The sequence below is a fragment of the Aquila chrysaetos genome, chromosome 21, assembly GCF_900496995.4.
Source record: "Aquila chrysaetos chrysaetos chromosome 21, bAquChr1.4, whole genome shotgun sequence".
NCBI classification, from domain to species: Eukaryota; Metazoa; Chordata; class Aves; order Accipitriformes; family Accipitridae; genus Aquila; species Aquila chrysaetos.
This window is the reverse complement of record NC_044024.1, coordinates 6801818-6817566: the sequence shown is the minus strand read 5'-3', so window position 1 is coordinate 6817566 and position 15749 is coordinate 6801818. Positions and strand designations below refer to the sequence as shown.

General features: G+C 35.1%; 1 protein-coding gene across 5 annotated transcripts in view; it reads right to left on the bottom strand.

The window, feature by feature from the left end:
- The window catches only part of DIAPH2 (diaphanous related formin 2), a 266541-nt gene that overhangs the window by 56651 nt on the left and 194141 nt on the right, over positions 1 to 15749 (bottom strand). For 4 of the 5 annotated variants that reach the window (XM_029996681.2, XM_029996680.2, XM_029996682.2 and 1 more), the window contains one exon: positions 11920 to 12015. In XM_029996681.2, coding sequence (XP_029852541.1) covers positions 11920 to 12015 — 96 coding nt within the window. Of the gene's footprint in view, positions 1 to 10699; positions 10815 to 11919; positions 12016 to 15749 lie in introns of those variants that run through there. The other variant, XM_041119171.1, reaches the window with a different exon arrangement.

The window sequence follows — 15749 nt, the reverse complement described above, 5'->3', positions numbered from 1 at the left end:
TTTTTTTTTTCTATTCTGTTATTTTAGAAATCTGTTCACATAAAAATAAAAAAAATATACTCACAATAACTGAACGTTTTCCCTATTTCACTGTGATATGTCTATTTTTCTTTGTAACTTAAATTTGTAGGAAAAAATACAGACAGGCTGACATTCCACTCCAGTAATATATTTACGGAGTTACAGGCACATAGACACTGTTGCACAATTTTATATACCTGACTTAATAATTATTTAAATAGAATCCTCTTCAACAACAGAAGAAATACCTAATGCGTTAACAGAAAATGGAAGAAAAAAACCCACAGAAATCACAAAGAAAATGAGAAGTAAATATAATATAGATCTAACAAAGAACTCCAGTATCTAGTTTATTTTTAGACATCCCTCTGGAAGACACTGTGCAGTATGTATATGGTTTTCAAATAACAATATTATGATGTTATATACTTCCATGAGAGGGTAAAAGAGGATGAGCTAATGCACACACTGATAGATATACTAGTTACAACGTTCTCACAAATGTATCACATATTCCTCCAAAAAAAGAAAACAGGAGTATAATATGCAGAGATCTTCTAGTGAGACAAACACAAACAAATCATCTCAAAGGTTATCTTCTGCAGTACGTTTTAGAGAGGATGAAACAAAACTAACTCTGTCAAGGTTGGTGTCTTGGTTTTACAGAAAATAAATTGTTCTAGGATTTGGAATTAGAGTTACTCAAAATATATCACTGCTAGATTTATTATTAACCTACATCATCAATATCTCACATCTTTTTTTATTAATAATTAAAAATAACTTCACCCTAATTGTAGCACCCTTTAAAATTTAACAGTATTCAAACTGAAACAATCTAGCAATACAAATGTATTAAAATTAACGAGCACTGATAGTTTTTAGGATGTGAGAGCATTTTCAGAACTACATATATTACAAAGGTAACAGCTCAGCTACATTATGTTGAGGCAATAATGCGCAATAATTAGAGGAACCACCTGTGCTACAGTTACAGAAATGTAATGGAGATACTGACATGAAGGTGTGTTAAAAATGTTGATTGACCAGGTCTCAACATGCTCCCCGATATTTAAACTTGCCTGCAGCACAACAGTAGGAAATGTAATCCGACAAAGCACATGGCCATGCAAAGGCAGACCTGTAGTCTTTTAAGCCCAACATATTATTAATGAATGGCCAAAGATGCTTTGTAGAAAGACGAAAAAAAATCAGAGTATAAAACTACCCAACAACTTGCGAATGCACAAAATATCTTTCTAAAATTATCTTCTCCAAAATTCCTAGAAGCATAAAAGTAATCAAATTCAGGCTGAGCTGATATTACAAAATCTATACCCCCAAATTGGTAAAATTTTCCACTTGTAATAAGCTATAAAGATCAAAGTATGGGTTTTTTAGTAGCATGCCTCTAATTAACATCATAATAATAGCAAAAATTTAAGCATAGAAAAAAATAACACAGATCATATAAAGTCTTATCTATAACTCTAATTAAGACCAGTTTGCTTCCTCAGCTAAACTATTCTACTTTTTCACAGGCAAATTCTTCTGTTTCATGGTATTTTCTGTTGTCTATCATTGACTTCCATTCTTTGATCTTGTATTTGCAATGGTGCTCTCCAGTTCAGTAGCTTAATCATTCATTACAGTATGCTAAAAATAAATTAAAAATTGCTCTTTTGCATGAAAATCTTAATAGGAACATTGAAACTTGACCAGTATCGTATAACTTACTGTCTTTCCATCAGAAATTATTGTTTGTCTAGAAACAGTTTTCTGTAAAAATTAAGCTAAATGAGAATTACGCAAGTCAGTGAACAGAATAAAATATTGACAGACAAGTGTTTATAAGGGATTGATTAATACACCTAAACTGCTCAGCTCTCCCAAATACTAACTTACTGAATGCTGTGTAGAACAAAAAAGTGGAGGGGAGGGGGGAAAAAAAAAAAAAGTGAGTTTCCTCCCTGTTGGTGAAACTTTTGAAAAGAAAAATAGTAATACCCTCAAATTATTCTCAGCTGACTTATCTAAAAAAGGCATTCAGCCAACTGCTGAAGGTGGCCATTACAAAGACATCACCAAACCCACCATACAATAAATCTCAACAAGGCATACAGGGAACAAGCTGAAAATAAATAAAACAAGATTTCTCTTTCTCTGCAAGAAATAAGCAAGGTACTTAAGCTGTAAAGAGACAGAAACACGGTCTGCTCCAGAGAGGAAAACGATGTAATATGCAGCAATTGCCCAGGGTCTGTAACAAGCACAGCATCCAGCAAGTCTCATAATTGCTGCGGTTACACACAACAGTGCCCTTTCTAGGCATTTCTGTCACTTGCCCTGACATTTGCACCTCAGTAAGGACTTTTGCTCTGTTGAGATTAAACAAACTCATTACCTATAATAATTCCATCCACTGAACAGTAAGTAATTCCGCCTGATTTTATAAATACACACAGGGTACCATTTTACATTTCTTACAAGCTTCTTTTACCCCTGTAAACACTGGACTGACAAAATTTGATGCCATGCTTAAGAAACTTATATGCTGCATACGACCCTTTCCTAAATTGAAAGTGATGCTGTATTTTCATAGAATAGTTCGGGTTGGAAGGGACCTTTACAGGTCATCTAGTCCAACCCCTCTGCAATGAGCAGGGACATCTTCACCTAGATCAGGTTGCTTAGAGCCCCATTCAGCCTGACCTGGAACGTTTCCAGGGATGGGGCATCGACCACCTCTGGGCAACCTGGTCCGGTGGTTCACCACCCTCATTGTAAAAAAATTTCTTCCTTAAATCTAGTCTGAGTCTACCCTCTTTCAGTTTAAAACCATTTCCCCTTGTCCTATTGCAACAGGCCCTACTAAAAAGTCTGTCTCCAACTAAAAGTCTGTCCCCCAACGCATGTCAGTAGTTTGAATGTTTCCCTAGACAGCTGAGAACTACACGGTTCTACCTGGTTTGAATATTTCAACTATTTTTTTCCCCAGGTATTTCTGTATACAAAAATGCATTAAGCTAGGAATACTGCAGAGATGTTTTTATAGCTCCATTGTAATTATAATGCACCGTTCCATGCTAAGCCCCAAGAAAACTTACATGCAAATATAACTTCAGGATTCCCAAAAGATGAATATAAAAGGACACTACTTAATGCCAGACTGCCTGGCTGCACAGCTGCCTTCTGTCTACAATAGACCCTGGACTTACGTACAGCTTGTTGCATGAAGAACAGACACTCTAGAGAGTCAAATAAAGGTTTGGGTTAGCCACAAAGTGAAACTGAATCATTAAATTTATTAGAAGCTTAAAAAAAAAAAAAAAAAAAAAAAAGCTGCCAGAGCTAGACTGTTCTTTCAGCACCAATGCTGAGGTATGCCAGCTTTGAAAGACCGCAGAACTATAGCATTTATTTACTCACCTGTTAAATGATGGAAGGGGGAGTAGTGCCCACTTCTGTAAAGAGCTTTCAGATTTTCAGATAAAGACAACACAATGAATACAGAGTAATACCACCAATACCCTCTTTTAAACCCACCTCTTGTTTGACTTCAGAATAAAACACAGGGGTGGGGCAGGAATCCATTAGACTGCTATTAACAAACCTTCCTCCAGATAAGAAGTTTAAAACATTGAGAACCTATTGTAATTGAAAAATAAAAGACTATGGTTTCAGGGCAAAAGTACTTCAGATAAAGTACTGTAAAAATGTATAAACAAGTTGCTAGAGAATGTTGTTAAGACAAAGATGGTAGAGTACGTTCAAGTCACCTTGACTTTTTTTTTTTTTTTTTAAGGATCAGGGGCTTAAAATGTAAAAGTAAATAGAGAAAAAAGTATTCAAAAAAAGAAAAGTTGATGGGTTGCACTGTCAAGTCCATATGTAGTGCCCTCCTACCCCTTTCTCTTGGCAGAGCTTTTCTATCATTTTTAGAAATCTTTCTAGCTGCTTTCTCCAACAGGGACTGCTTGCCTCTACCTGTCCCTCTGTCATTGGACACCCTGGCTTAGATCCATAATTTAACCTGTCATAGATCACTAAACTAAAAACTTTAGTAAAGTAAAAAGAGTTATGGCAATATACAGCAACTGAGATTCTGGCTTCTCACACAATGACATAACTGCCTAACTACTAATACATGTCTACTGCTAAGACAATATCAGTACTTTGTAACTAAACACTATTATTTTGGGTATGCTGAGCAGAGAATCTCATTTTCTCTTGATAATGCAAAAAGAAAATCAGAATTTGCATTATTTGTTCTGTTACATCGTAACCCATAGGGTGAATATTGTTTTTGCAGAAAGTAAACTAATTAAGTTGTTACAGTCAAGATGACAACCACTAATAAAAAAACCTGGGACAGTATCTCCCTGCTGAGGTTAGAGGACTGTCAATTCTAAACTATGTGCCTAAACCAGGATGGAACAGAAAGCAACCCTATCTGCAAAATAACCATTTTGACCTAATGTCAGTTAAATTAATCCGCTACCGAGTCATACACTGCAACAGTGATTTTCACCTCTTTCCTTTCCTTTACATTCATTATATATATATATTAAAATATTAAAGCCAAAGTGCATTACCTCAGTAAACAGTACTGCAGTAGAAAATTTTTCAAATAGAAGTGTTTCACAATAATTGCATGATAACAGTGTCAGTGCTGACAAAGAAAATTCAAATGTCCAAATGTAAATTAAGTTAGCCTTGCATATCATTCATTACTACTCATGTAGTTGGTAAATGAATGCATGAATATCACTTCTCTGTGTGTAAAACTAGTTTCTCTAACTTCAGCTGCTGCATACAGATGTAGCCAAAACTCAGCTATCTGTCTCTAGAAATGTAGGACTTCACATCTAGTAAGACATACCTCATTAATATAGAACAGTTTTCAGATTCAGTGTGAATTAAAAAATAAATAAATTCAGAACTGTGGGTTACTTCCAACTCATACAAAATTCTACCACATACACTTGGCAGCCTACTTCTGGATTACTCTTTTTGAGAGGCTGGTTACTATGAACAATTCTCTGGTTCTCAGAAAAAGCTTTTGTTTTAGTTCTAAAAATCTATTTCACAACGTAGGACATTCAAAAAGGCTTTTGGAATTCTAAAGGCTTTTAAGAGCTTCAGAACCAACTGTGTCAAGTCAACTCTTAGAAAAAGAAACTCCATAATATACACTTTGTATGAACTCTATAGCTGTTCTGGGTACCTGTAGAGTCCTATGATGAAATGGACAAAAACAACTTTAAAGAAATAAATACAACACACTCAGTTTCAATGTCTGAAGCAACTGCCACAGTCCTGCCATTGGCTGGCATAAGCTCAGATGTTGCGTGATGCAACTTACAAATGTCACGAGGCTGTAGAATAATCCTCAGTACTTCTATGTAATTCTCGTAACCATTAACGAGCAACGTGTTTTTACTTCAAAAGGAAACAGGCACTCTGCTATGTCTTAATTCACAAAAATTAGAACTTTATACTTCGGGATCTTAGGATTTGATGAGTGAAGTAATACCAGTGTTGGTTTTTTTTAAATGCTAAAACTTGAAAAATGTTCTGATACTTTCAGTGTAAAATCTTATCTAATGCTTTCCCAGAAGAACTTACAGGGCATACTTTTCATACTACACTGAAATACCTTTTGAAGCACTTACACTAATAAAAGCAAGGGGCATATAATTCTCCTTAGCCTATGGAAGTTATTAAATGCTTTAGATGAATGACAAACTCAGATGTAATTAGTAACAATTATATAGCACCATCTTTTTGAAGGACATTTTTCAGAACGTGTACATGCCATTGCCATTTCATGGCATATTTTCATTTATTCACGTAAAATTCTTGTCTCAGAAAAAAAAAAAAGAAAATGGCAAGTAACAACTTCGAATTAGACGAAGCAGCAGCAATATATACAAGGTCTAGAGCTCACAATACCACTTTTCTATGCCTGTCCAGTTTACCAAACGTTCGTAAGTACTTTACCCACCCTATGTCAATATGTGAACGATCTCGTGTATACCAAGATCAAAGAATCAATTTGAAAGACAATTCATCAATCTTCAATACTTGCGCCAGGGAAGGGTAATTAACACAATAACACAGGTGAAAACAATTATTCAAATGTATACAGTTTTTGCATTTTTGCCTTTATGTCCATACGCTTATAGGTCATGAGGCGTTTTCAGAGCCGCTCCGTTCCCTGCATGCTGAAGGATGTTGTCCGTCTAAAAACCTGGAGAATCCAGTCTAAGCAGGCTGGAGGTTAAAGTCGGCTTTAGTTCCTTTTTCCCTCCCTTTTTCACCACTTCTCCTTCACCCTGCTTCTAAGTAGAATTCCTCTGAAATGCCAAGTAAAACCTCTGCATACTACAGCTGTTGCTTTCATGCAAAGATACCAGAAAAATATATTATCTAATATTACTCCTTTAATTACAACACCCATAAGCTAAAGCGCATACACAGTAAAAACAGATTACACCACAAATACCTATTTTTAAATAGCTTTGAGACTGTTTACGGAGCTCTCTGGACTAAGGTAATTTGCTAAGACTCAATTTGAATGGTGCTATAAATACATTTTCCTTACACAACCCACATTTATATTTAGAAATAAAAGCAAACTTAAATCTCACAATAATGCCTTCATGGCAAAACCAGTAAATTTATTATTGGTGATCCCTGTTTAGCTCTTGCTATTATAGTTGTGATAATTCTGAAGCACTTAGATCACACATGTAAGTCTCATTAGTCCACGATTCCTGACTGTAAGCAAAAAAAACCCCCATTACATAACTGAGGTAACACACATGCTTTTAAATATTCAGCTTCTCAAAGTAAAATAACAAAAAATTAAGAGATACTAGCTGAACAGAACAATAGGAATATTAGTTCTTTATCACAGGATGTTTAAAAACACGACAAAATACATTTAAAATACATACTGGTTTTTTTTCACTTGAGATGGGCGTTTTAATAGTCCATTATGGGTATTTCTAACTTCAGAACAGATACTTAATGATAAAGACGATGACACACTGTTCAACTGAAAGACAGCTAACAAGGCTACTCAAACACCGTTTTCATTGAGCACAAATCATGATCTGTTAAAAGTGCACCTACCACATTATTGGATTTTAACACTGATCAATCTTCCCATCAATTCACAGACAGATGTAAGCATGTCAAAAATCAGTTTATTTACAAAACTGCCACGTACAAAATGACTCACAATGCTTTCAGGAAGGCAGATATGCTTCAACTGAAGATTTTTATTTGAATGTTTTAGGTAAATAAGGATTGTGCACCCAGAAACCTACCTAACTCTCAAGAAATTATTTAATATAACCAATGCAGAAGTAAACATAGAAGTCAGCCTTTAATTTCAAGCATAGCTATGTCTTCAAGCAGAAGACACAAAATTCCTAAAACTATAACATTTTTATTCAGAATTCTGATGAACTTTGATGTAAAATATGCACCTACTTTTTCTTTATTTTTTAAAAAAAGCACATATTAAATTAAAGGAAGTGTCTGAATGCCATCTGAAAATTACCAGAAGTCATTAAAAAGCAGTAATATTCCATTGCCTCAACTCCTTTTTATCTTACAGAAGTTAAACTAGTGGTGGCAGCGCTTCAGATGGCTTGCATAAAAGATTCAAATTAGATGTTGAAACTCAACAAGGGAGGTTCATACTTTCTCTTTCACTCTCAAGCTGTACTGCAAATATGGAAATAGTAATGACAGTGTAGCAACTCTCAATAACATCAAATTCAGAAGTTCCTAAATTGTGCCTATTATGCATCTCACTATTGATTTGCTTTTGATGCATGGATTAAAAAATAACCCAAAATATGTGTACTAACAGACCACATTAAATACTTGATAAATATACTTTACACTGAAATCTAACGCAGAAAGAACCTGCATGTATGTTTCTTATAGCTATGCTTTCCCCGTAGTGAAAGACTACAGAAATAATGGCACGTATTATCACTGCAGTTGCAATAGTTTGGATATATAGGGCAGGGCACTAGTTATTAACATTTCTAAAAAAATTAAACCAATTCGATGGCAAAAAAATTTAGCAGCTTAACAGAAAGAACCCTAACAGAATAGTTAGCTCCATGCAGAAATTTGCTTAAACTAATATTAGAGAGAAAATATTCCTGAATCAGTCGTCTTTAATAACATCATACCCCAAGGCCAAAAAAAAAGGTCAGGGATAATTGGTGCAACAGTAGCGCTGGACACACATTTTAAACTGGTACCCTGTGATGAATGCCACCTAATACTGTTCTTTATTACACTCTCATTCCAGTAGTAGCAAATTTGCAAAAGACAAGTATAGTTTTGGAAGAGGAAGAAACATTTCGAAAAATGGATTTCTCATTATTATTTTATACCCTCTATAAGCAAAGCAATCTACTGAAAGCACAATCTCCATACTTAAAATCCAGTAGCTAGAAACAGTAAAGATACAGTATAAGCTTAGGAGAGAGAAACCACACAGAAACTTTTTTTTCACATTGAAAAGTCTACATAACAAAGAAAACATAAGAGTACAATGAAATGAAAAACTAGGGGAGGAGGACAGGAATTTTTTATTATTACTTCCATGACCTGATAACAAAAAAATTTTTACTGGAAAAGTCTATAGCTTTAATGTAACCCATTTAAGTGTAGCTTTTCATTTACAGGCTTAGCAAACAAACAAAAACAATGCAGTTGAACATATTTTAAATGAGTTTTACTTTTCCAAACCTGTCTGTACATTTCACCAAATTTTTTTTGCCCAGTAGGAAAACCGCAATATTGAGTAGTCCCCCACTGTGTAGGGCTGCCATTCTAGATGAACAGAGCAACATGCCCTTCCTATCTCCACCTCTTGCCCAGCCAGTCTGTCTCTTACTCTTGAAATATTTTAAAGATACCACTGTGTTAAGTACAAACATATGCTACAAGGTACACCAGTGATCTCTGTAAAAAAAGTCTAATTGAACAATCTTTGGTAGAATGACACTCTTCTGGGGTAGTTGTAGGCCTATAGTATTTGGAGCTCTGTTACCCAAATGAAATGATCCCTCCTAGGTCCAACCTACTCACCTCACCTAAAACTAGCAGTGAATACATGCCATTGCAGAGGTTTTTCTTTTGGAAAGTTGTGGGTTTTTCCCTTTGAGCCAAACTGATCAAGAATGCCACTAGTAGTGATGCTACAGTTTGCTCCTTTAGTTATATTTACTCTGTGAAACCACTGGAAGACAATTTTCATGGTCTACTGGTTGTAACCACTGAGAGGGTTGTAACCTTCTATAGTTTTCATTTTCACCCTGAGTAGATGAAACAGAACAAGCAAGTTTGCAACAAGACAGATCTAGAGCACATACATGAAAATGTACACCAAGCGAACTTACTGTATTGCTGAGTGGTTTTTTGGTGCGTTATCTTGTTTGTGGTTTTTTTAGTTTGTTTTTAGGCTTTCTGTAGGGACTACCTGTTACCAAGTAATTAATAAAACTGCAAAAAGCAAGCAAACAAAAGTCATTGTTTCTCCTCACAAGATTTATACTACCAGCCGCAACTGACGGACAAAAATGAAATCTGTGTCCAAACAAGCAGAAAACAATTTTTTTTCTCAGACCATGACGGACACCAACACAAGTTTAAGCTCAAAACTTTGCTGTGCAAGTCAGACTTACAAAAGAGCAGCACGTAATTTTTTTTTTTTTTTTCCTCCCGTGTGTTAAGAATACATGCTGATTACAGAGACAGTGCAGCAAGTTATCAGTGATGTATGGGAAACTCCTACATTGTGCACCATGTATAGACAGTACTATACCATTTGTTATATGCTTACCGGTCACAACCACGCGACCCAGCAAGCCCAGAAATACCACAACCTCTTCTTTCCATAGCTTTTATTTATTTACTCTTTCTTCCTTCTGCTGAACCATGGGAAGCATGGAGAACTGTTTACTAAAATCTCACTGGATGAAACTCTCCAGAATACTCAGAGTCTATTGATAGTACCAATGAGAAAACTGTCATTGTCCCTTCCACTTTTTAAGGAGAGAGAGGGAAGTTTGTAAACTTGGTCCCTGCTTTTTTAATGCTGTAATTCACTGCTTCGAGATGCCATAGCCATATTTTTAAATGTCTTCTGGGTTGTAGACAAGTTACTGACTACATGTCATGTATGTTCCTAAATCACATGAGAAAATTTACATAACACTTGAAATCAGATAGTTGACTGGGACTAACATTTATTGCCTCTTGTCTAAATCTTTAGCTACACCCTAAAAACTTAACATAATGGTCTTACCCACTTATGAGAAGACTTACAGTTGACCAGAGCTTGGAAACAGATTACCTAGACCTTTTCTCGCAATAAGTTCCCCAAAGTCAATCAACTCCTTATTAACAGCCAGATCCCACTAGAATATCAACTGACACAATGAAATTTCAAACGCACTTAAGTCAAAGTGACTATATGAAACAGAAGAGGAATAAAAGGGATTTTTTAATTAGCTCTGCCCCCTATTGTTGCAGAGGAGTCATTGGTTTTGGACCTGGGTTCAGGCATCTCCTTGGCTTTCTCAGCTGCAGCAGATTTTCGCCATCAACTCTGGTCCCTGGGAAACTTTTCTTTGTCACCACCGGGTGACAAATCTCTCCTTAAGCCACAACACAGACAGACCATCTCTCACATTGATATTTCTCAAGATATGGAAAAAACCACATTTTGATCGAGGAGTTCTTTCAGTTCTGATCTGAGAGCAGAAACAAGCTCTGAATTAAGAATGATACTGGAACTGTAGCAGAATTCATTTCTTAGTATGAACAAATTATATAACTTATTTTCATCTTTTCCAGAAGATCAGGCATATGGCAAATTAAAAATAAATCTATTGGTAAATGGTCTTTGCCAGCTAGGTGAAAGAGCGTAGTAGAATTTGCATTTACTCTTCTGTTCCTCTAAAAAACAAAATAATCAGCCAACATGAATCTAACCCTAGCTCACTGAGAATTAGGTAGATAAACATGACTTATTTATAAAATAAGATGACTCCACTTTGCCAAACCTTTAGCAGCACATATCCAATATAAGCTTTTGATTTAATGCCAAATAACTATAATCTTTCAACTGTAAATTTAAGACTGTATTTTTTATTGTAAGACATGTTTTAAAAGAAAAATTGCAAAATACACTATACTACCATGATCTTTGATGAAAAATAAATGCAGAGTAACTACAGTTCACAACCTGTATGCAACTGGAGTATCATAAGCAGAGGAGAATTGAATAGAGAAAACACTGCAGTTGCTTAGCCCTCTCAAATTTTCTCAAAACCAACTTTGCAGGAAGCAATAATTGCTCAGACTAAACCAGTACACCGGACTAAATTCAGTACAATATTATTGTCTCCCTGAAGAAAGTGAAGCTACTATATTGTAAATTGACTTATATGACTACACACACTATGACTTCCAACCAAACCAGAACATATCTAAGACCAATGCTTGAAAAAGACTATCAGCTATATGACCAAACTCTTATTGGTGTAAGAAGCTAATATTTTTCACAGCACCATCTACAGTAAATTAATTATACTTATGGTTTTAAAGATTAAGACAAACATACTTTGTGCAGCAATGTTTTAAATGCCATTTCAAATACAACAGGAACCCTTGTCATATCTTAGAGCACGCAGCTATCTGAAGATAGAACTATCAAGTTAAAAATACGTGATCACAAAGAGCATGCTGAGTTTTCACAGTAGCTCAATGGTTTTCAGGGAAAACTGTTGGTAAATATTTGCAAAACAACTTTTGCCAACTCAGTTTATAACTACTGGTTTTTAGAAAGCATCTTACCTTGTCCTCTTGGTGTTCGTTTCCTGCGATCTCTGAATGCTGCTCCTGACTGCAAGGCCTCAAGCAGACTATCCATCACTCCTGTCTCATCACCCTCTAGAATAGGAGAAAAATAATATTAATCTCAGTGCAATCGAAATCAGACTTTAGCAAGAAAAAAAGTAAAAGTGTTGGCAAGTTTACATAACACTTCCAAATGGGAGATGTATACATTTTAATGTAACGGATGCTGTCAGTGCTTCAGGTATCACTGCCTAGTTTGCGTATGATGCTCCATTAAGCAAAATTGATGCCAATCTTACTGCTCTTTCAACTTGGAGATGTTATCTTGTGCATTATTGATGACATCTTCAGTGTGCAGACAGACAGCTGCTGGTGAGCATCTGCTGTTTCACTGTTAAATTCTTTTAAGACTTTCCTGAAGTAGAAACAGGTCATCTCTTTTTGATTTAAGCATTGCACATGGAAAATCTGATGAAACTGAATGGCACAAAGTTAAATATTGTAGTACTGCAAATATTTCATATGTTGCCTCCCATCTTCATGATACATTAAATCCTCAGGGAAAAAAAAATTATCTATACAACATGCGAGGATACATATGCCATATGCTACACATGCAACAGTATACCATGGATGAACTTAAGGTTTAAGAGAAGGAAAGAACAAAGAGGGGAGAATCATGCAGTGAATGTAGGTGGCATAATGTTTCTTAAAAGCTGAATTCTACTTCTGCTAAATCTTTCTCTTGCTTTTTTCATATCCAAGCTAACCTGTAGCCTTTAAATTGCTGGACTTTATGGTGCATTATGGAAATCTGGGTAGAAAGATTACTTCCTTTTTATGTATTTAAGTCTTTAACTTCCTTTGCATTTCAGTCTGTTAATAACAGTTGATAGCAGCATTCAACAGCGCGAGAAATAGAGGTCAAAGAACTGCAATGTTACAGAACTATTGATGAATGCCTCTTTTTCTGTTCACATCTGTGTTATAACCCAAAACTAAACTATAGACTAGACTCAGCAGGTAGGTGGACATTTTATTCACATCTCTCAGGCTTCAAGTTAATATAAATTTCCCCATCACAGAGTGGGAAGATAATTACTTTATGCAAAAGATTTACATTACAGTAAAACACTTATGACTCACACAAAGTGTAGGAGGTTAAATGCACATTCAAGCTCTCAACTGTTCAAGTTTAAAAGGAACTTACTAATGCAAAAGGTATTCTGCCCTGGTTCTCTATTACATTCAGATTTATTAGACTAAATCCAGACCTGATATAAGAGCACGCCAATCCTAGAACAGTACCTGGTACAGATTTCTACATAATGATCATCAGCGTAACTACTTGACAAATTTAAATTATACATCAACGTCATTTAAACCATTATGTATAACATACAACACATACATAAAGTTCTCTCCAGTGCAAGATGAAAGGGAGCAGAGCAAGAGTAGCAACCAGCAGAAGACTCTGAAATACCAGTTTTAATTACATTCTATCTAAAGCCCTTAAAAAACTAAGCTCCTGCAAAACAAGTAAATTAGCTTCTCTCGATTCACACTCAAATATATAAAGCCAGAATCTTGTCTAAAGCATACAACATAATTATTTTTCTTTGTGCTCCTTATCCTACACATGCTTATTCATTGATTTATTGTTGGCTCTGTATGAAATTTATTTTCTAAATCAAAGGTCTGTGAATACACTTTGTCCAAACTAATACACATCAAATTGGTCTGAAATGTTTAATGAATGTGACTGTAATACATTGAATTAGTTAATATGTTAGAATATTTTATGCATAGAAAAATTACAATATCATTCGATCTTCATTAAAAATAAAGAGTTGGCAGAGTTTATTCAAAGACAAAAATCCTTCAATACTTCATAAATGTTTATGCAGCCTTCCACTTCTTTTTTGCTGAGTGTGCTACTCTACTTGCTAATTACTGCAACTGCTAAAAACCACCCTAGTTTTGGAATATCAAAATATACAATATAAAGACACATGAATTAAGGAAGCTCTAGAGCACAGTGATGAGATTTTTTAACTCCTCAAAGAAATTTATGCTAGGTCTGATCTCAGCACTGCATCTTAATCAAAGTCATCAGGTGATTAAGTAGGAGCTGGACATAGAACTGCATTTTCAGTTACCCTTCATTAAAATTCATAAATAAAATTTCAGCCTTTCCCCAGAGTTCTTGCTGAGATAGTTCACATATTACCAGCTACGTCCTTGATTTGCCTTTTGGGTTTTTTTATATTACCTACAGCAACTTGTAGACACAAATTGGAAACAAAGACAAAAACTACCAGAAGTTTCTAAACTGAGAAAATTCCAACAGAAATTGTCAGTGGAAATAAAATACATAATCCTTACTTCACTTTTAGATATCTTCTATTGTACACAAGGACAGGGTTTTCACCCGCAACAAGTAATTTTCTTCCTCGTTCTTTCTTTTCCAAGTTGGTCCCAAGCATTAAAGAGACAGCAAATGTATGCATGCATGCAAAAAAAAATTTTGCAAGCTGTTTGCTCTTATGACTGGCTTTATAAAGCTTGGATTAGCCTTAGCAAAGAGCCAGATTCACTATAGATATTAAACAGGACTGAAAAGGCAAAACAATTCTTAATCATTAATTGATGTGTTAACTTACAGGCCCGATTTGTTTTAATTTGGATTTCACACTAATATTCTATTGCAGAATGGGTTTAGCACAGTCTGCTTTGAAAATGAGTGCATTTTTAGGAGGTTACAGTAAGACTCATCCTGTTGCAGGTGCCACAATTCAGACCAGTGTTAGTCAACAGATTTTGGCCACTTTCAATGATAATAATGAAGACAGAAATAACTTTCTTCTTCCATAGAACAATATTATTGATTCTTACACTGCTGATGAGCCCAAGCAAGCTGAGAGGCACAGACAGAGAAATGAATACGATACAATGAACAAATAAAGTCACATTAGGGATGAGCAGGCAAACTTAATACAAAGATATCTAAACTTTTCATAATTTTTGACCAGTTATAGGAAACAGAACAGATGAAGGGAAAAAGGAATTAGAGCAGGCCATAACATGAAAAGTATATACAAAAGAGACTGGCATAATCTCCATCCACTTATGAATGCTGAAGAATAGTCATATCGTGCATCTGTAAACAAATTTCCTGTGTATAAAAGGCAATACTCTGGATTTTACACTTTGCTTTTATAAATAACAGGAGACTTTAGATGAACTGGTGTTAATAAGCATTTAGTATTTGTGGTCAGATTTTTATGTTAAATGACATTCTAAACATCAGTACTCTCAACCAGACTGCCAATTTCAAAAAAGGAAACCTTTGATAAACCATAAGAAATTAAATCAGAAACTGAAAATCTGGATGTACAAAAGGGTGGGGGATGAGGAATGAAAGACAGCATTACAAACAGAACAGTGACTACTGCTAGACATGTATAATGATCTCAACGCAGTCAAACTAAGTGAACTTTTCACTTCTGTGTTAATGCACATAAATAGTACTACCCCTTGAAACAAAGACAAGATAGATAAATGATCAGGGATGAGTAATGGCAAATCAACTAACATGAAGTTCTCTCAGCTGATGTGGAAGCAAATTGCAAATCGCTATGAAATTAATGTGCCATTTGAAATGATGAAATACCTACTATTATTATTTGAGAACAGCAAATGTAGAATTTGTTTATAAGAAAAACCAAAACATTACCTGGGGGAAAAAAAGTGTGATAGTCTTCACCTGGTAGTATGAAACGCCTTTCAAACAAGTTTTGAAGACAGCAGAACTCAAGATTATGAGA